The 21526-nt window shown below is 42.1% G+C and overlaps 1 protein-coding gene across 1 annotated transcript in view; it reads right to left on the bottom strand.

Moving 5' to 3' along the window:
* ADAM12 (ADAM metallopeptidase domain 12) overlaps positions 1-21526 on the bottom strand; it is a 178398-nt gene that overhangs the window by 43384 nt on the left and 113488 nt on the right. Inside the window, exons 6-11 of the mRNA XM_002190169.6 lie at positions 19084-19267; positions 15200-15265; positions 14338-14409; positions 12679-12848; positions 10855-10939; positions 5916-6064 (exon numbers count right to left, since the gene is read on the bottom strand). Coding sequence (XP_002190205.5) covers positions 5916-6064; positions 10855-10939; positions 12679-12848; positions 14338-14409; positions 15200-15265; positions 19084-19267 — 726 coding nt within the window. The remainder of the gene's footprint in view (positions 1-5915; positions 6065-10854; positions 10940-12678; positions 12849-14337; positions 14410-15199; positions 15266-19083; positions 19268-21526) is intronic.

Here is a 21526-nt window from a genome sequence, read left to right on the forward strand (position 1 = left end):
TCCTTGGCCACTGAAGCTAACACATGAAAGCAAAGCACCAAATGAACTCCTCCTCACTCACACCAGAGCTGCCTTTTGAGGATAACTTCTCCCATATTCCACAACACAGGAATTGGCCTCTGAATAGCAAATGTTTCCTAAACTCATCCAGGGATGCCTGGACCACTTCTACAACAGATCCATGGCCCAGCTCATCCCCAGGGAGGCAAACAGGAATGTTCACATCTCCTGTGCAGCTCCTGGTGTCACTTTGAGCCCCTCACAGACATCTGGTACTACTGCTCAGGAAAAAGCCACTCTGTTTCCACTTAAATATTTTATCTCACCTTAATTACTACTGATGTACTCAGTGTTCAGTGCAGAATATCTAATTGCTCCTGGAGGGAATTAAAGCCCACTAAGCATCAGGCTCTTTTTCAGTGGTACCTGGAAGAAGCCCACCTGATGGTCCTCCCCATGGTTAATTTCCCCCCATTTCTCCTCAGCAGTGCTTAATTAGAGTAATTAGTTTAATTTGGGACTGTCACTCAGCTGAGTCTTAACAGATCACCTTTGCTCTCACTCTCATTCACAAATAGGCGACTTCCCATTGTCTCCCTGCTTTAATTCCAACATAAAGGTTCGAATTTTACTTAAAAAATTACTGATAACGGTGTTTTTTGGTTTTTTTTTTGGGACTGGTTAGAAAAATGTCTTCTCCAAATTACAACAGTAATTGAACCCATATTTCTCTACATATGATTTCTACTCTGTGCTCTTTCTGGGCTTCTAATTGGTCTCCTCCCCCAGACCCTGACTCCAAAAACTCAATAATTAAAGTGAAATTGTGTACTGAAAGGCAATTACTCAAAATTAGCTGTTCTTTTTTTCCTGCGAGGCACCATTCCATAAAAATCCTCTAAAATAATAATCTATAGCTGAGAGATTAAATTGATCTAATTTCTACCTTTTTTTTTTTCTACTCATGGTCATCACTACACAGAACAGGAATTTCCACCAAGCTCCATTTCCCTGTAACGCTTACAGTCATATTTATCTGAGTAAATTCAATTTAAAATCTGAGAGAGTGACTTTAAATCCTAGCTGTGAAAATTGGAAACGGGAACACAAGATTCAAGATAAGAATGGGGTGGGGGGAAAGGCAGGCAGAGGGGTTCAGTTCATTCTTGACTTTTCAAAAGGAGCATCACACAGAAGGAACAAAGGGGGGTTGTTGTGAGGGGAAGTATCCTAAAGAAGCTGCTTCCTCCTTCCTGTGTGTCACCAAGGGTTGGAAACCAGAATATGCCTTGGAACTCTTGGAAAAGAGGAAAGCCAGGTCTGCTAGGGGCCTAGATTAAAATAAAAGTTTCTCAAGAGATATTCTTTTATTCAGAAGTTTGTTAAGCAAATAGCAATAGCCATGTTCTCTCACACATCAGATTTTCCCCTTCCTGAATATCTACTGCTCATTACACGTCCTGAAACAATACCCATACAGAATTTATATTTCCCTGAGTATTTTAAATTATTTTGTATTTATTTAATCTTTTCTCCATCATGGGCTTTGAGGAAAACCTTCCAGATAAATGTGAGGTGGGAGCTCACATGACTTCAAGCCCCATGGAAGGGCCTGTGCTCACTTTTGATGAAGGAGGGCGTGTAAAAATTGCATTTCCAAAATTATTAAATAAAGAAGTGCTGCTAATTGGCAGCATTTTGCTCTGCAGTGCTCAATTCTGCTCACATTTCAAGGGTATAAATCCAGCCCAATGCCTTGGGCTGCACCAGAAGTCTTTGGTATTTATCTGCCTGGCAGGAGGAATATTTTCACTTTAGGATGATATTTAGGAAAAAAATGGACTACTGAAGTGGGATCACTGACTTGGCCCAGTCCCTTAGTTTCCAGGTAATAAGATCTCAGTAAAAAGATTCACAAATCTCTCTAATATTCCTTCTTTGTCACTTGCAACTGTCTGTGTACAAGACAATTAAAAAACTAGAGGAATATCATTACAACAGATGCATAAAAAAGAGGTCAATATGTATTAAATGTTCCTTACTGATATGATTAGTATCAATGTTCAACCTATTTAAATAAGAATATTCTGTAGTACTAAATACTGATTTTACTAAATATTCCCTATTGATAGTATTTTTATAGGAACCACCCCCATTTCTACAGAAGGATTTATATGATTTTCATAGCAGATACTTGAATCTCTCAAAGTGCTGTATGGACACAAATTTGTGGGGTTTTGTGCTTGATTCCATGTTATAAAAAATACATCCTGCTAAAGTTGTAGTTCTTTAGACATTTGTAGCTCACACACAACTGGTGCTCATCTTCCTGGTATCTTTTAAGAATAAAAACTATAGAAAGCTGATTAAAGGATAGATCCAACAGAGTTTAAATTCCACCCTGATCCCTGGAGGTTTTTTCCCACCAAGACATAATTTCCAAGACCTCTTCAAAGACTGAAACAGAAGAACTGAAAGAAATTACAATAATTGATTAAATCCCTTTTAAGTCAACAGCCTTAAAACATTCCCTTTTGTGCATGACCACACCAATGACTCCAAAGTTAAATTCTCAGAGGCCTTTCTGGTATAACTTAGATATTTCCTATTTTTTGTAGACATCAGATAAGGATTTCTCAGTGCTTTTTACACTACCTTCAGCTAGATTTTTTTTTATTCCACTCATTAAATCTACCTTAAACCAATTAGAAAAGCACAGAGTCAGTGCAGTGAGTACACTGAGAGCAGGCTATCTCTCTAAATGGTTGGGGGATGCTCTTAGTTTTGATTTTTTGGCTATTTCTAGATTGCATTTGAGATAAGAAACATTCATTTGGCCTTCCCTTAACAGACAAGCACTTCCAGAGAGGAAAACTTTTCAGTGTTCCTTCAATAATGCTGCTTGAGGGAATATTGCTATTGGAGAGACACGTTGGGTAATTAAATATTCAAAGTGTTAATTTGAAATTGGTGAGACGCAGTTTGGCTCAAGGCATGAAGCGTTCTCCAGGATATCTGTCAGGGGTTGACAGCATGGTGTCGAGATAAAGCCTGAGGCTACAAACCCAAAGTTTCCATTTCTAAATCAATAATCAGTGCAGACAATCAGCCTGCTCGGGGCTGGGAGGCCACAGCTCTCCCTCAGGCACAAGCTGGATGCAGAGTTTGGTGAAAATCCAAGGAGGGGGATGTGAAAATCCACAAAGTGGGGCTGACTCCTCCTGCCCAAAGCTGTGGGGTGCTGGGGGTGGGCAGAGCCTTCAGCCTGGAAGGTTCTGCAGAAATCCCAGAGGGGAGCTGAGCTGCTTGGGATGAGGAATGGAATATCCAGCTCCTCATACCCTGAGGAGCTCTGGGTGGGCACAGCCTTGCTCTGACCTTGCCCTCTGCCAGCCCAAGCCCAGTGTCAGGACTGGCACATCCAGCACCCAGGACAGGGTCAGACACACCCAAAGGGCTCCAGCGTGAAGGAAGAATGAGGAAGGAGCTATTTAATGTCCCTCTCACCAGATAAGCTCAGAAATTGTCCATAAATTTTTATCCTGAGAGCATCCCTGTGTTTATTGCAAAGTGGAGCAGCTGGATGCAGAACCAGTAACTCAGCTGGAGTGTTTCCTTGGGGAGCTCAGAGCCCAGCCCTGCCTGCCCAGAGCTCACCACCACCTTGTTGCCCTGATTTTTAAAAGTGTTAAGTTTTCTTTATAGCTCTTTTGAAAGTCTTAAAGTTCTCATAAAACTTCTTCAACCTTCTGATCTGTTTACTTATTTCTACTGGAGTTCTCACACACTGTTCATGTAAATAATATTTGTTTTGCATTCTTCTTTGTGAGAAGAGAGAATTGATAGACTGTTAGTTTAACCAGTGTAGCTGGAGAGGTAGTAATTCCATCCTCCAATCCACAGTCACCTCTGAAATTCTATAAATATCAAATGCTCAAATAAAACTCTCTCCTTTTTAGCCTTTAAACGTACCAAGCATTTGTGTACTTACTTTGTGTCCAACAGCAACACCACCTCAGCTCAGAGCCCAGCCCTGCCTGCCCAGGGCTCAGCTCAGCTCAGCTCAGAGCCCTCTCCTGTGGCCAGCACATCTCTCTCCCTCTCAGGATTTTTCACAGAGGTGCACAGAGAGAAATCAAAGAGAAAACAATTTCTATTTCTGCTCCTTGTTTTTTCATATGTGGAATGTGTTTGGAGAATTGTTTACCTGGGGTGAGTGCTTGGTTGGATTCTGGTGAGGATTGTTTGAGCCTGATGGCCAATCCAACCCACCTGGGGCTGGGCTCTCAGAGAGGGTCACCAGTTGGGTTAGAGATGGATTCAGAGAAAGTAGTATGTAGTTTTAGTATCTTCCTTTTTATATAGTATATTAATGTATTTTAGCATAGTTATAATAAATAAATCATTCAGCCTTCTGAATTGAGTCAGAATTCTTCCCATTGGGTTCTCCTGCATTTACAATACTCTCCCACCTCACTCTGTCCCCTGACCTATGCAGGATGCAATTCCATGGGGATAATTACCACCCATTGTCTCAGAAGAGCTGAGTTATTTTTCTTTCCCAGACTGTAGAAATCCCTCTCATTCTCCTCCACTCTCACAACTCTTTTGTTTGTCTCTCAACTTGCTGTGCTTGGCCCGTGGCCACAATCCTGATTTCTGCCCTGATGGAGAGTGACAGCTTTGCCTTTGAAGGAATTCCAAGGCTGCTGTTGGGCTGACCAGCAGGGAACAACCCTGCCCAACCCTCCCTGGCCTCTCCCACATTGCTCCCCTTCTTTCCCAGAAACCTGCAGTCTTGGAAAAGGCAGAGGGAGAGCTGATCACAATTCCCAGAAGAGGTTTTTAAGCAACAGATGAACTTTAACACACAGAGTGAATGCTGGAGCTGGAAGGGACTTCAGAGAACATCCAGACCATCCTCTTGTCCTAAGGCACATCCAGCTGTACCTACACTGCTGGCAGATGTTTGCCCCACTGGTTCTTACTGGATTCCAGCCACAGGCAGTTTAACTGGCAAATCTTACTTTGATTTAATCCTTTCAGTCCTAGTCTGAACATGGACATGGAGAACTCATTCCTCACATCCTTCATTTCAACAGGAATTAAAAACACATCCCTGCAAGCAGTGACAGCTCACTCTGCCCAGAGTGCCTGAAATTCCAGTGTCTATAAAACACTCCTGTGCCTTGGCACAGTGCCTTTGCCAGCAGCAGAGCCCCCCTGCACTCCTGCCAGGGAATCAGGGAATTTCCTGAGCTGGAAGGGTCTCACCAGGATCACCGAGTCCAGCTCCTGGCCCTGCACTCACAGAAGTGACCACAGGTTCACTAGTTTTTATTTCCCACAATTTTAAATTCTTTTCTTGGAAGATCTCCCTCTGGGCACAGAACAGCTTTAATCTCACCAACCTTGCAGATTTAATTTCCTCAGAAACTAAAATTGCTCCACACTTGCAACTGAAGTTTGTGCAAAACTAAACACCTGCTCTGCACGAGACAAAGAGTTTGCAGAGAGTCTAAGTGTGCATTTCCTCATTACTGAATTTCCTACCCACTCATCTCAGTCTTGGCTCATTTCCTCTTGTGACTGATGCTCAGCTGGCAAGATGAGAGAAGGTAAAATTCTGATTTAACACTTGCAACACAGCTTGGTTAGTTTTTTTTTAATTACCCAGTTTCTTACGGCATTTTTGTCTCTCACATTGTTAACCTGGAAATAGAAAGGTGCAATAGTACATGTGCTCTGATGACATTTAATTTTTTTGAAGAGGATAACTGCAACAAGATCTAACTGGTGTTGAAAAATCTTTTCCTTTTTTTTGTGCCTTTTGTTCCTGAGGCACAAAATGAAGCCACAGCTGTCCCACTGTAGCTGTAGCTTGTGCAGCTTGCCAGTCTGAGCCTGGCACTTACCCAGTGGAGGGGTTCATGATGCAGCCCCCTTTATCAGTGGATGCTTTGCAGTTGCAGCCCCTCTCCAGCGTGTCGTGATTCATCCCAAAATTGTGTCCCAGCTCATGAGCCAGCGTCACTGCTGCACCCAGAGGGTTTTCTGAGTGATCCTTTAAAACAAAAATCCACAGGAGAACCAATCAATTCAGCACATAAACCCAGCCCAAGGCACACATTCCCCCTCTGAGGTCCCATCGCCCGTCCTCTGAAATGTTTTATAAGTTTAACAGCTGAAGCTACTCCGTTGTTAAATAAACTCAATTTTAAATTCCTCCTTGTGTAGGGCAGAGTGGGAATTTCAGGACAGCCTTTCTGGCCACCCAGTTTCCCCATGAGACATTTGAAAACATTGAGAAGCTGTGAAATTCTCTTTACTGGGGCTTAAAATTCTGCTGTTCAAGAAATCCCCCAAACTTCCAAGTGCCAGCAGTGCCAGAGAGAGGTCACCAGACATGGAGTGTTGGAAAGGGAAATAATTCAAGGGTGAGGATGAGTGTGGTGAGGGAGAAGTGAGAAGATCCTTCATGTCAGGAGGCAAATTAAAAATGCAGCAAGAGATTTCACTCAGTCTATTTAATTTGCTTCAGACTGCTTCTTTAATATCAGAATGTCCAAAATTTCACAAACATTTTAAGAAAAACCAAGAGCATTTAAAAATGTCCATTTTAAAATGACAGACCAAAGCAAAGCCAAATCTTCCATGACCTCTTATTAACCTATAAATTCTTTAAATGTTGAAAGTGTCAGTTTGAAATTTTAACATTAATCCATGTATAAATGCTGATTTTTGGGACAATCATTTCTGAGAAATTCACTGCATGATTTGATTACAGGCTGCTGATCAGAATGATGTTTTGGCTTAACCACAAGTAAGAGACCTTTCCACATTGATCATTTTCCTTGAGGGAAAAAAATCCACTACACTTGTAAGAAAGCTTTCCCTGAAGGCACAAACGTGTAATATAAATGCATGATCCACTATTTATCAGTCAGTAAATGGAATTACTGTGTACAGCTGTCTGCTCTAGAAGCGTGCATGAATATATTAACTTTAAATAACTCTTTCAACACCATCTAAGCCAAACTCCAGACTAAAAAGAAGTGAAAGGTAAAACTGTCTAAAACATTATCTATGTACTAATGGAGGCCTTAATACATGACTTGGGGTAGATTTAGGAGTTTCTTCTTTCATCTGTCTGGGCTAATATTTTTAGTGAATCATTTCTCAAGCAGCAAACAAAATCAAGAAGATAATACAGTCATTCTGAACACATCAAAATGCTCCTTCTGCAACTGGAATAAACTCAAAAGAATTTTATCTGTTCACAAAATGTCTATTTTAATTTTTTTTTTCCCGAATTTTAAGATCTTTATATAAAGATCTTGTGACAGCCAGTTTGTGTGCAGTTTGTCTTGCACAACACCTACATAATGAGATCTCTTATCTAGATACTGGTCTGATACAGATGGGTTTATCTTTGTGCACACAGTAATTGACAGAATAGTTAGAGAATTCAGTGTAATTGAACCTGATGTCATAAAAAGAGCACAACCTCTCACTCAAATAGAAAAAAATGCAGGGCTGAAGATTAATAAAAACAGCAAAATAATTCCATATAATTTACCACTGACTCACTGGATGATGCCTTGAAATTTGGGCTATCTGGTCAAGGCAGAAACTCCTCACTGAGCTACAGACACACAGCAAATTGAGCTCAAACTTCCTTTATTTTTCCAGTTTCTCCTCCACTTACTGAGCAGTGATTATATTTCTCTGAATACCCTGAAGCTGTCAAATAAAACTAAAAGCAAGGATTCACACAGTCCACTCCAGAAGTGGAGCAATAAATGATGTGAAATGTAACTTGGGACTTGAAAAGGCAAACAATTATTCCAGCCCATGCGGTTCTCATTACTTGCTCAGATCCACTTGGAATGCAATTTTATCAGCTTCTAGAGAGGGTTTTTAGAAGGAGGAATGTGATGCCTCAGCAAAAGAGGTTATTTGAAGACAGCGTAAATGAAGATTATCAAAACAAACAGTGACATGTTCCATTTGATACTGAGACCGTTTAAGTATCACAAGGACTAAAGAAATGAATAGCAATGTGACTTTGATTTATTCCACCAGGGTCCTTCAAAGTTAACTTGAGCAGTAAAAGTCATTACCAAACACATTTCACAACCACTGAATAAGCAACCATCTACTGTTAAGACATTATAAGCTGTTGCACAAAACATGCAGCTGCTTTCAGCTGAATTCTCCTTCATCCCACTGGGATTTAAATCAAACCCTAATCATTAAATGCTGTCACCTACAGCTCCACCAGGCAAATGCCCTGCTCTTGGTATTTTTATTGTGTGTTCACTCGGTTCATGGGTCACAGGGTGGTTTGAATTGGAAGGGACCTCAAAAAACATCCAGTCCCACCCCATCTCCCACTGTCCCAGGCTGCTCCAAGCCTGGCCTTGGGCACTGCCAGGGATCCAGGGGCAGCCACTCTGCTCTGGGCACCTGTGCCAGGGCCTTGCACCCTCACAGGGAACAATTTCCTCCTAATTTCTAATCTAAATCTCTCCTCTGTAAGTTTAAAACCCTTCTCCTTGCCCTTTCACTATCTGCCCAGATAAAAAGTCACTTTCCTCTTCTCTCAGAAATATTTTACTTTTAAATCCATGAATTCAGTGGGCAACCTTTGGAAACAGAAGAATGAAGACTGAATCACGTCAAAGACTTGCTTTAATGCCAACTTCTCTTTGGTTTTTCTATGACACTACAGAAACTTCACAAGAAAATGAAATGATAAAGGTCTTGTTAAAGCTTCTCACACTCACATGGCTGATCTCCCTGCTTTGAGTTCTTCTGAAAATTAATGGAGATAGGGTGTCACCCACTGAGAGAGCTCAGCCCTATAGAAAAGAGACAGGCAGGCTCCCAGGGAGGCATGACAGAGGAATTTAGATCATAAAGTAGAGCTGACTAACTGCAAAAAGAACCAGGAAAATCACATCAGACAAGAGTCACTCCAGATTTTGTATTCAAATGTCATTTCTGACGCAGTCTCTCATTGTCTTTTCTTCCAGAACAGGTTTTAGAGTGTGGGAGCTTCTGGTGTTGAGTGCTGGGGGTGGGATGGGTGAGAAATTGGCTGAATTATGAGGTTGGCTATATTTTCATTTGTGCAGTGTCGAGACACCTGAGCCCCTGACCTTCCCAGGCTGAGAGTGATTCATTCTTTCATAGAATCACAGAATCTTTTAGGTGGAAAAGACCTTTAAGATCATGGAGTCCAACTATTGCCCAGCACTGCCAAGGCCACCACTGCCCCATGTCACCAAGTGCCACCTTCACAGGGCTTTTAAATCCCTCCAGGAGTGCAGAGGGATTAATTAAACCAATATAAATAACTAAATTAAATAAATTAATTAAATTAATTAACACATTTATTAAACCAGTATAAATAAATGTGTTTTGTCTGTGCCTGAATCAGCCTTTTCTAACTCGGGATGGCTGGGCAGCTGCACTTTTGGTTTTTGGGGTGAGTGTTTGCTTCATTTGGATTTGGCTCCATTTTGAGGATTTGCTTAAAGAACTGGAGAAAGTTTCTGGTTATTCTGTGCAAGTTTCAAGTTAATTTGCACCTCAAAAGCTTAAATTCACTGAGTCTCTGGGCGACATTGTGCTCCCTTTCATGACAGAAGCTTCAGCCTGGCCCAGGGCTCGTTCACAGAGCCTGAGTTTGTCCTGGACATATAAATTAGTCCCCTCTTTATGAGAATACTCCAAAGAAATGCTGATTCTTGTTTTCTTGTTGCTGGAATGAACTATTTGTAATTATTCTCTTTAAAATGACAGTTTCCAGAGCAAAGAGAACTGACTTGGCTGTAAATTATACCGTGGAGTGTTTTAAATCTTATGCTAAAAATTAAAAGGACAAAAAGTCATCATTAAGGGCATCTCTGACTGCAGATAAAGCCAAGGCAGTGACTGCAGGGCTAAGTCAAATGGGTAAAATGGGGCTGTCTGCCTCATCTGTGCCTTTACCAAGACTTGGGGGTGCACTGGGAAACTCCTACAGCTCTTTCTTCCTTTTTTTCCTCCTTTTCCTTCTGTACCTCTCCCCCAGGTACCCAGTGAGTAATTCTCACAGACAGCAATTACAGACTCAGCTTCTCAAGCTATCAAGAGCCTGAAATCTTTCTCTTTTCTACAACTTTGATACAACTTCTCCCAAATTATGAGATTTCATCATTCTATTTTAAAGCTTCTTCCCTCCGTCTCAGCACAAAACGCTGTAAAATTGAAATTAAAAAAAAGAAAAAATTAGAAAAAAATTACATCAGAACTCCTTGAAGAAATTGGACAAGATGTTTGCTCGTGTGTTCACCATGTCTTGCATCTAACAACAACAATAATGCCCTGGGAGAGACTCAGCTGGAATAAATGCTGCCATTGTTTGTTCTTGCTGTCTGGCAATGCAATAAAACCTCTGCTGCAAAGATGGAAAATAAGGCCTAACACAGGAAACTCTATAAATACAGAATAAAATCAATACAATAAAAGATTCAGTATAGACTGCTGCTGCCTGTAACACAAGTATACCCAAGTGTATAACAAACACATCTTCTGGTTCTCTTCCTTCACAGCACCTCAGCACCTGGTTCAATAACAATTAGAGGTATAAACTCCTTGCAAAGAGACCCTGCTATATTTTAATGCAATATTTTGGTTTTTTTCACTATGGAAACTATAATTACAAGCAATCTGAACGGGGATATAGACAACAGAGAGATGGAAAATGGGACAAATGGGGCTGGTTCAGGAGGCTGGGCCACAGGACCTGGTGTGGTGTCACCCCAGTTGGGCCAGTTGGAGTGGCTGAGTGCTTGCCCCACTTACCATGACGACGCCTCCGGACTGCTCTGCTGTGCACATGCTCATGATGGGAGCCATGCCAATGGTGGTCCCCTGGAAGTACACCCCGCTGCAGGAGGGGGAGAGGAGACACAGAGCCACCAGTCAGTGCCAAGATACCTCCCTGCTGTTCCCAGCTCTGGATTTCTGCCAGTCTCAAACAAAGACCCCGTTTCTGCTCCTCACATTTGCAGCTCTAAAGCAATGGAAAGCCCAGATGGGCTGTGCTGCCTCAGCTGAACTGAACCGCAGTGTCCTAGCTCTTGGGACATCCATTGGATCATCCCCAATGGATTATCCCCAGTGGATCACCCCCAATGGATCATCCCCATTGGATCAACCCCATTGCATCATCCCCAATGGATTGGATCACTCCCATTGGGTCACCTCCAATGGATCACCCCCACTGGGTCGTCCCCAATGGATCAACCCCAATGGATCATCCCCACTGGATCACGTCCATTGGATCACCCCAATGGGATCACTCCCAATGGATCATCCTCCCTGGATCATACCCAATGGGATCACCCCTGGTGGGATCCCTCCCACTGGATCCCCTCCAATGGATCATCCCCATTGGATCAACCCCATTGGATCATTCCCAATGGATTATCCTTACTGTGTCACCCCACAATGGATCACTCCCACTGGATCATCCCCAATGGATTGGATCACCCCCATTGCATCACCCCCATTGGATCATTCTCAAGGGACTGGATCACTCCCATTGGATCACCCCCACTGGATCATCACCACTGGATCACCTCCATTGGATCATCCCCAATGGGATCACTCCTAATGGATCAGCCCCAATGGGATCACCCCCAATGGGATCACCCCCAATGGGATCACTCCCTCTGGATCACCCCCAATGGAATCACTCCTAATGGATCACCCTCCTCAGTTTTTACTGCTGCAACAGGACCTTTCTTCCCTGTCTTTGTTTCTGAAGCTGGGAACAGGAGTACAAGCACAAAAATGATGTCTCTAACTCAAACAAATTTTGTTGTAATGCAGGGGGAAGTTTATGTGCTACTTGTGATGATGCACAGCCTTGAATACAATAATTTCTAACAAAGTGTTATTATACATAGAGAGCAATCAAATATCTCAGGTGGGACACTTTGGAGGGGCTCAATTTATTCTTATTCAGGTAATGTAAAAAGTAAATAACTCCTTTTAATTACTGAGACATCAAGTGTGTTTATCTGCTCAGTATAAAGAATAGTCAATTTATTAAAAAAGAGGTGTTCCTCTTACCTTTTTTTTTAAGAGTGCTTTTACTTTCACAGAACCATAGACTGGTTTGGGTTGACAGGGGCCTTTGCTCAATTACTTTATTCCAAGAAAAAGCAGCAGGGTAAAATATGTTTATGGTTTAATTTTCAAATCATGAATGCAAATAAATTGTCTAAATTAGACAGCATTTTAAATCATACTGAGGTCTTTTCACTAAGAAATAGGCTTCAAATTAGGGTCAGAGCAGGACTGTCTTTTCCAGTGAAAATTTAGACTGAGGGCAGTTTAAACTGGTTGTAAGTTCACACCCTGAGCATGCAGCAGCTGATTACAACCTCCTGCTCTACACGAGTTGTACTCAGGACAGGCTTCGAGCACCAGGGCTGGAAAAGGAAACTCATCTGGAACGTCTGCTGCAGGGCCCTGCAGAGTGATTTTGGGTTTGATGTTTGCAGAGGGGAAAGGCAAAACCTCAGGAACACAGATGTTCCTTCCAACAGCTCAGCACAGCTATCCTGAAATCCCCAAAATCTCCAAAATCCCCAAAATCAAATCCAGAGTCAAGCCTACCTGATCAGCTGTGCATTGTCATGGGCTTTCCGAGGTAGGAGTTTGAGCTTTCTCCAGTCCAGGAACTCGTGCAGGCTGGTGAAAGGGTCCTGGGAAATGGAGCACTTATCCATGTCATTCCACACCTCCACTCCCACCAGGGCCACTCGGATGTTTAGTGGCCTGTAGAACTAGAGGAGAAAAGTAGCATATATGCGTCTAAAAAGGATTTCAGACTAGAATATTCAGATTAGAATATTTCAATAAAAACATAATGAACCTTTCTTGTAGAGGTTAAACCAATTTCTCCTTCAGGGCAAAACACCTGATAGAACCCAGAAAACAGTTCTGACCCAACACAATACCCATAAGCATTCAAAGAGATCCAGGGATTTCCTGCTTCTCCCTGTCCTACCCAACCCTCAACTCCCTGCCCATGTCCTTCAACCCTGAAGGAGCTCCTGGCCGTGGCAGATGAGTCTCCCAGGGCTGGCCCACCCTGGATTTCACAGATCCCATTCCAGAGGCAGAGGACTGTGCTGTGCTATGGTTGTGGATCACAATAACAGCTGAAAATGAGCCAGGGTCAAACAGGCTTGCAGAGCAGATAAAACCAAGTGATTTTATCTATTTCCCCACCAGCAAATGCCATTTTGCTGCAAGAGGGGAGCCAGAGCAACATCAGCAGAGCCACAACAGTTCTAACATGAGAGTAATGTGAGGAAGGAGTCAGGGATTGATCAAGTCCAGATTTGCCTGACAGGCTGAGGAAAACACCCAGTAGATCTTTGTCTTGTTTCTATGCATTTCAGTCATTTGCAGAACACCAGCGTTTGCTGAGCATAAATTAAGCATGAAACAAAAAATATATTACAATATGCAAAATTAGTTTTGAGCAGGTAACATATAAGCACCTGTCCTCTGGCAATAAGTCAGCAAGACAATTATGGATGAGGTAGAGGTGTCTTCAGCAGATTATTTTTAATCAGGAATGCTTCTCCTTGAGCTCCTGCCCTTGAAGTATCACTTGATAAGTTCTCAGATAAATTAAGACTCTCTCAGTTATAATTTCACTAATAGAGTCCTAATATTTTTTGGCCATACAGCCCAACAAAAATAAACTCTAATTTGTTCAAAAACCACTCTAAAGGATTCTTAGGCTTTATCGTTTGCTGTCAAGGAATTATTTCAAGACCTAAAAAATCCAGTGTATGTCCCTCTCTTATTGCTCTCACTCAGCCATCAACTCTGCTTCCTTATCTTTAATTCTGCCATCTTCCGTGGATTACAGATCTTATTAACTGTGTGTTCACAGGCCTTTGTTTGCCTTACAACTGGACCTTCCCTTGTTGCTACAAATGACTTTGTTCTCCAAATTTCTGTTAAAAATAATCCTTTTTCTCTGCAGGTTGTTTTATAGGTGATTATCCCCACCCTCTTCTCCGGTGAATAAAATCCTAGAGCTGAATTGGGCTTTTTCTTAGGCACAGATCTTTACATCCCATATGCAGCAGAGCAGAGCTCATGGCCTTGTGTATCAAAAGGCAAATGAAAGGTTTCAATTTGCTTTTCCAGAAGCTTTGCTCTGAAACCCCAGCAAAGCTGCAGGGTTAGCTCCTTCAGCATCCTTCAGAAAGTGTGGTAAGGTTGGGAAAAGGAAAACAATCCTCATGTTCTTACCTTATCAACGTAGTTTGCAATTTCTATCAGCCTCTGCTTAATTTTTTCCACATCTTTGCCTTGTCTCTGAAACTTGGAATGAAAAGGATCAATGTACCAGCAGCACAAATGTCACAGAGCTTCCCCCCAAGAGCCAGCACATCAGGGATCTTTGGGAATTAGGGTGCAGCCAAAACCCACCAGCAAACTCCTGCTGGATTCACAGTCTGCCCAAAAGAAACCCAGACTGTGGCACAGAATTTTGGTTCTCGTGAAAAGGTGTTTAAATCTCCGAGTGTTACATAGGGGTCTTTTCAGGACTGATGTTTTGGGAAATAGTTCTTCTCTTAGCAGGTCTTGCAAGGAGTGATTGAAATTCTCTAAGTAGCAGTGATCAAGGAGACCAAAAAAAAAACCAAAAAAAGGCAGCAAAATAATTCAAGCCAGGATTCAGATCTTTGCCATTCATTTTTACAGCCAGTGCTGGGTACTTTGAAGCTCCCTTTGCAAGCCATCAAGAAGGCAGTCATGCTCCATGGAATGTGATGGCCAAGCACTGCTCCAGGAGCCCTGACTGCCCCACTGAGGGCACAGGGAATGGCAGTGAGGACTTAACTTGCCCAAGGAATGAATATTTGCCTCTTCTTCCCTACAGTTATTTCAGAGTCAAACTCCTTCTGAGGTATTGCAAGAAATTTTGCAGCTGAGTATCACTGCTGTCCCATCTTAATAATTCCTTCCTTGCTCAGCCCTAATTAGGGAGAATGATTTACCTCAGAAAACATCATATTATTGTCTAAAGCACTTTATTTGCAGCACCATGGCAACTGAACTGAGCTGCCCCTTTGCTGCTCACATAACTTTTTATTTTGCAGTTCCTTACCTCACGATTATCTGCCACAATAACAAGCTCCACATACTTCGTTGTCTTCCGAGTCTCCCTCTTGTACTGTCAAAAAAACCATGAAAGTCTTATTTTGTTTTCAGCCTGGATACAACAATGTGCTTGCAAGAGGAAATACATCTTGGGTTTCCTACATTTTCCTAAGATTTTACTACACACAGATTTGTAGCGTGTTCCTCCTCCTCGTGGAAGTTTTCCTTACAAAACCTCTCAGGATTTGATCACAGAGAGCAGGAGAGGGGTGCAAAGTCTCTCTCAACCTTTCAGCTTTCTGCAGTTGAAATGTTTGAGTTATCTTTCCTCACAGGAGAATATCCCCTCCAGCAGAAAGACCTTTGCTGTTTCTGTGGCACTTTTAAAGGAGAGATGAAGTAACTTCTAACAAACATTTCACACAGTAGACAAACTGTTTACAAAGAAAAATGAGGGATAAAGGGATATTGAGTGAAGCAGAGAAGAGGTCAAGCAGCCAACTGATAAATTATATAGGAAGAAAAACCCAAAAATAAAAAAAGCAGAACCAACTGTCAGTGTCTGGGGAAGCAAATTAAGACTTGAAAAATGGAAGGCACACATTTAATTCTGTATCTGCATATCCATATAAAATGCAGGTCTAAAAGAATCATAATGCTTAACTGAAAAAGCAAAATCAGTGAATAAATGATTTTGTAAGAGTACAAAACACATCACAGCTCCTTTGTTACCCTAAATTTAAGTGACATATTAGTGCCTGTAAAAATTCTGTGATTTGCAGCAGCAGAATCTATCCTATCATTCCTTCCTTGTGTCTGGACTAGGACATTTAGGGAAATGAGGTCTCAGCAGAATATCTGATCCTCCTGGCAGAACTTAGAGAGCTTAGACAGATGTTTGACCTACAACTGACCATCATGTCTTGAGCTGCAGCAAAGCTCTTTAACCTAAAAAACGACTAAAGCTTTCCAAGGAAAACTGCTCCAAGGCAAACTGAGAGATCCCTTAAGCACAGCCAGAGCTGGACATCTCCTTCCAGACAGATTTCACTAAGTTTTCTTCACATTATCAAACTGTTCATTATCTGCAGATTAATGATTTTGATGTTTTGCAAGAATTAAAGTGAGCGATGCAATCTTTAGTATTTGACTTTCAAACTAATATTTAATAGTGTTGAAAATGCCAATAACTTGAAAATTGGACAATATTTATGGATGGAGAGAGGAGTAAAAGCTGCTGTTAATGAACTAAACATCAAGGATACAAACACTTGACAGGATTACACTTATTAGGGGCTCTGGCAAATGAGCTGAGGTAGATTCTTTTAAAACTTCTGGCACTGGGGTGTGATGTCACTCAGACACAAGTGAGGTGCCACGAAAGGTAAATGGCCGTGTGGCTGTTGTTTGTGATGGAATTGATCTCTAGGGCACTAAAACTCTCCCATCCTGAAATTTATTACGAGGTCCCAAAGAGATGCATCTCCAAGGTGCCTCTCACCCTCCTCCAAGTGAAGAAGAAAAGATGATACAGGAAAATCTGGATTCAAAGGAGCAAGGACAGCTCTGCTACATCAGTCAGTTTAAAGCATTTCTCTCTTACCAAGAGTAAAACTGTTTGGACTGGAGTGAGCTGGAGAGAAATTGGCTAGCAGGCATAAAAATCACATAAGCCTCTGGTGACTGACTTGCATAACAAATCTGTTCCTGAGATTTGCCCAAAGGCTATGTGAATTCCTAGGATACAATATTTATTTATGAAATATACCTAATTATGTCTTCTTTCAGCTTGCTCTCTGCAGCCAGCTGCATCAATGCACGACCTCTTTGCTGAGTTAATCCTTCAGAGCTGAAAGGAGGAGTCAATGACACAGCCATGGGAGCTGGGGGACAATGGGCTTTGTTCCACTGACCACAGTCTCTGTCCTCTGCTTCTTCCCTACCTGATCCTGTCCCAGACCTGCTGTCCCAGCAGCTGTACCCCTTCCTCAGCCTCCCCTGCCTGGGAATTGGCATGGCTTGGATGGACACTGCAGTGGTGCAGCCTCTCTTTCCTTATGCTCTAAAAATCCCCTGCCTGGTTTTGGTCACCAGCACCACCAAAATGGTATTTTTTTTACCTTGTGGCTACAGAGAAAATTCCCTACTGCAAGGAGTGTCCTACACACCAGACATCCTGCAGGGTCCTGTCTCAGTGGAGCTCAGCTGGAAAATGCTCCTTGGTGCAATTTGAGGGTCAAAGAATCAGGAAAGGACCCGTCAGGGCACAGCCTGTCTGTGACACCCTCTGCATCTCCTGCCTTGCTCCACTGGGGCTCCTGCTTGGATCTGGGAAGATGAATCTGCTGCTTGTGCCATCCTGCATCTGTACCAGCATCTAACCAAAGCCCTTGGTGGTACATTAATCTCACATTTCAGCTCTGCTCAATAAGAATTTCGTGTAGGTGGTTGAGTGAAGAGTCAGGGGATAAAACCAAACAAAAATCTTCCCCCAGACCTGTCAAGAAGCCAAATATTTTAAACATGCCCTGAACCTTAGACCATATTTCTGTTTAATTCTGTCACCCAGTGTGATTTGGAGCAGCTTTATGTCTCCCCACTTTGCAGGTCATCTTTATTTGACGTACCCAGTGACAGACTGCTTAGTGACAACACTGAAATATGAAAACTCACTGCACACATGACATTTGACAGCTTTCAAAATTCCTACATTAGAAGCTTAACCAACTTACTCATTAAATATCTTGTACCTATCCAAATGATGTGACTGTTGACAGGTTTTATAATTATGTCCACTGAACCACAGCAAAAATATTTTTCAGATATTTAAAGTGAAATTTGAGATGTAGTTGAAGCCAACAGCAAAAGGAAAGAACCATAAAGGTAATAATAAAATGGCTTTGGTTGTGTCAGTTTGCTACACACACACATTTTATTTCTTCATTACATTGACTAGTTCAGTGGAATTCAAAGTCACAAACAATTTGGGGAAAACTTATTAAAGTTGTATCTCCAAAGTTTTCCACCCACACATGCTTTTAGAAATACACTTAATTCTTATAATGTCACACGCAAAGGCTAATACTCTAGATGTAACATTCCTAAAAATATAAAATAAATTAATACCATTGCATAATTATATCTCAAGACGTCACTGAGGTAGCTTTCCTTAACAATGGACCTGGTGCAAAGCCTGAGTTATACATGCAAATACAAATCTCCATGTGGGACATTAAATTAATGCTGATGGCATATTTGTATCATTATATAATTCCAGAACACCCAACCCAGCCTTTTCTACAGCCTTTATCCAACATGAAGATGAATTTGTTACAGCATTTCCTCTTCCTGGTTTTTGGCTCATTTAATTCTCTAATTTCCATTATCTAGATGCATCTCACATGAAGTACATTTTTGCCAACATCAAAGCAACTCCAGTAATACATCTGTAAAATAATATGCTGAGAATTTGTTTTGTCTGCATAGGAGACTTTGCTACTAAAATATAGAGGTTCCAAACGTGGTATTAGCAAAGTATCCCAGCTCTCATGTTCTCTTTCATCTTGGGAGGGCAAGAACTTTTCCAGACATTGCTGAATATTCTCAGGGAGCCTCAAATTCTGGTTCTAACCATACAAGAACCAAAATATATGACCATAATATGAACCCATAGGCTTTTCTGTGTTGAAAAGGAAGTGAAAAGCAAGCTATGCATGGAGACTCCAGGAAAAGTAATAAAGCTTTAAGAAATAATTTCATCTGCGCTTCAGCAGACGGCACCAAGGGAAGTCGATGGTGTGGGTTAAGGTTTTGCTCAGTAGAGACTCTGGTGGTGGGCAGTAACATGGAAATGCTGCCAACCAGACACAGAAAAGCACATCAGCCACCTACCCTGGCAGCTGGAGAACGCTGTGACGTGGCACTGGCAGCAGCCCCCGTGGCAGGGATGTCCAGCTGGTGGCCACAAGATCCCGGGGCTATTCTCAGATTCTCTGCTCGGTAGATCTTGTGTTCGCCTGTAGCACCTTCCAATGGCTCCAGAATGTAGCTGTTGTTTTCAAACACAATAATTCCCCTGGGACACAGGAGAGCAGAGTGAGACACGTGGTTTTCAGGAGCTTGTCTACACCAGAGTTACACCAAGTTTAATAATGATGGAGTATGAGAAAGCAAAATGCTGATTTACAATGTCACGGGCGAGCAGAGCAGGAAACATCAAAGCTGTACATTTGTCATTGCAGTACACACTATGTTTTAAAAGAACCAATGGCTCACAGAAATTTGTCTCTTCTGAAGTGCTGCGCTGCAGAGAGCAAAATGATATTTGTGCTTTATTTGTTTTCCATTCTCCTGGTGATGCATTGCCGACACCGACGGAGCCGCGGCGAACGGGAGCGAAGCAAAGCCTGGAGAAAGGCTTTGGGAGGGAAGGGACAGTGGGAAAACATTCATTCCAGTCTGCAGTTCCATTACAGCTGCTAAACCAGACCCTGCCAGATCCAAGAGGCCTTGTGGTGTCGGGATGGGTTATTAAATATTGCCCAGCAGGGCAGCAGGGGGAAGCTCAGACACAGGAAGAGTTGGTTCCTGTTTCGCTCATTTTACTGCCCAAAAGAATCATTTTGACAGCAATACCACCTGCTCCCTGAGGAACTCACAGATTTTCCAGTGAAAGTTCTCTTGCTGAACTCTTTAAGCTACAACCTGCAAGAGGAAAGAAGCAGGGTCCTTGTCCTGCCCAGTTGTCCTGAGATGCTACAGCAAAACAAAGGTGACAAAAGGCTGAATATGTGACAGGCTGGGAGAGCTGGGGGTGTCCAACCTGGAGAGGAGAAGGCTCCAGGGGGACCTTAGAGCCCCTTCCAGTGCCTAAAGGGGCTCCAGGAGAGCTGGAGAGGGACTTGGGACAAGGAATGGAGTGACTTTATTTTCTTAGTGTGTCTTTTTGGTGTTCTAGAAATGTCTGCCCTTTTTATTTCTGTCTGTGCTGTGACAAAGGTAAAATACAACAACCACTGTGAGACCAGTGTCGCTGTACAATATTTCAGAAAGCTTAAAAAAAGGATAAAATAGGAGAAAAAGGACCCAAAAGCAGGTTAATGATACAACAAAGACTGATTTGAAAATAAAATTATAATTATTAGGGAAAAGCTACCTTTGTTATCCTCTTATATAGGAAGATATGATGAAGAAACTCAAAGTCTTTGGTCTGCTAACAAATTAATTGAAGTATTATTCCAAGCTGGCTGCACAGTTTTGCTTCAGAGCACCATTAACACCAGTTCAGCTGAGCCAACAGACATTTTATTGGTGACTGGAACAGCAAAAAGCCCAAGAGAGAAAAGCAGCGTGGAAAGCCACGACACCAAAATCCTCCTAACAGCAGTCCCAGGAGCCTGTTTTACTGACCTAAACCAAGGCTCTGGGTCTGATAATTCATCTGCAGCTTCCTCAGTGCCCTTGGCAGAGCAGGTGAGACACGTTCACCCAGCAGCTGGGAGTGATGGATCAGGGCTGGGAAAGCTGGCCTGATTTATCCCAGCAGCTCCAGCCAGGATCCCAACAATCTTCCTGACATATGAGACACCTCGGGCAGGTCACCCCGTGATTTGAGTAACCTCACAGCTCTAAATTATTGTCAGAGCTGCTTTACTCCTTGGAGGATTTAGGAAATTAGGAGAATATATTTGCTTTATTCCAAAAACCAGCAACCCTGTAATCAGCACAATCAAATAAGGATTGTTGTCTTGGCCTTGTGCAATTAATCATTCAATTTTGGAGGCAGGAATCCATTAGTCACTGTTTGAAATGGGCGAGCCTGACCAGCCCCTGTGTTGACAACTCAGAAACAACAGAAAAGCATGCAGGAGTTTATTTTTAATGCTAAATTTGCCTTTCTTAAAACATTCATTTTCAAAATTAGAAACTTGAACAATTTTCTTCATTACTTATACTAGAAAGGGAGAGAGTTGTATCCTGAGTAGAGTTCTCTCAATTTTAATTTTTTAAAAAATATTTTAAAGTGAGCATCTTGTTTTCAGGAGTTCATATCCAAAATGTGCCACATCAATGCCACATTTCCAATGTATCCCTCATGTACCCAACCTCTGTCTGAAAGAACTAAATAACCATTTCTTTAAAAAGAGCTAAATAACTATTTCTTTACACCTCATTTCTTTTAGCTGCTGAGGGTATGGATGAATGATCAGATCCCAGAATGATTAATTTGGGTTTTTCCTGAGCATACCAGTCTGATTCCCATCCCATGGGACAGCATGAGCCTTTAAGGACAGTTTCATTTTGCCTATGGAGCAATCCCAGGAGAAGGAAAATC

Source organism: Taeniopygia guttata, chromosome 6, assembly GCF_048771995.1.
Source record: "Taeniopygia guttata chromosome 6, bTaeGut7.mat, whole genome shotgun sequence".
NCBI lineage: Eukaryota > Metazoa > Chordata > Aves > Passeriformes > Estrildidae > Taeniopygia > Taeniopygia guttata.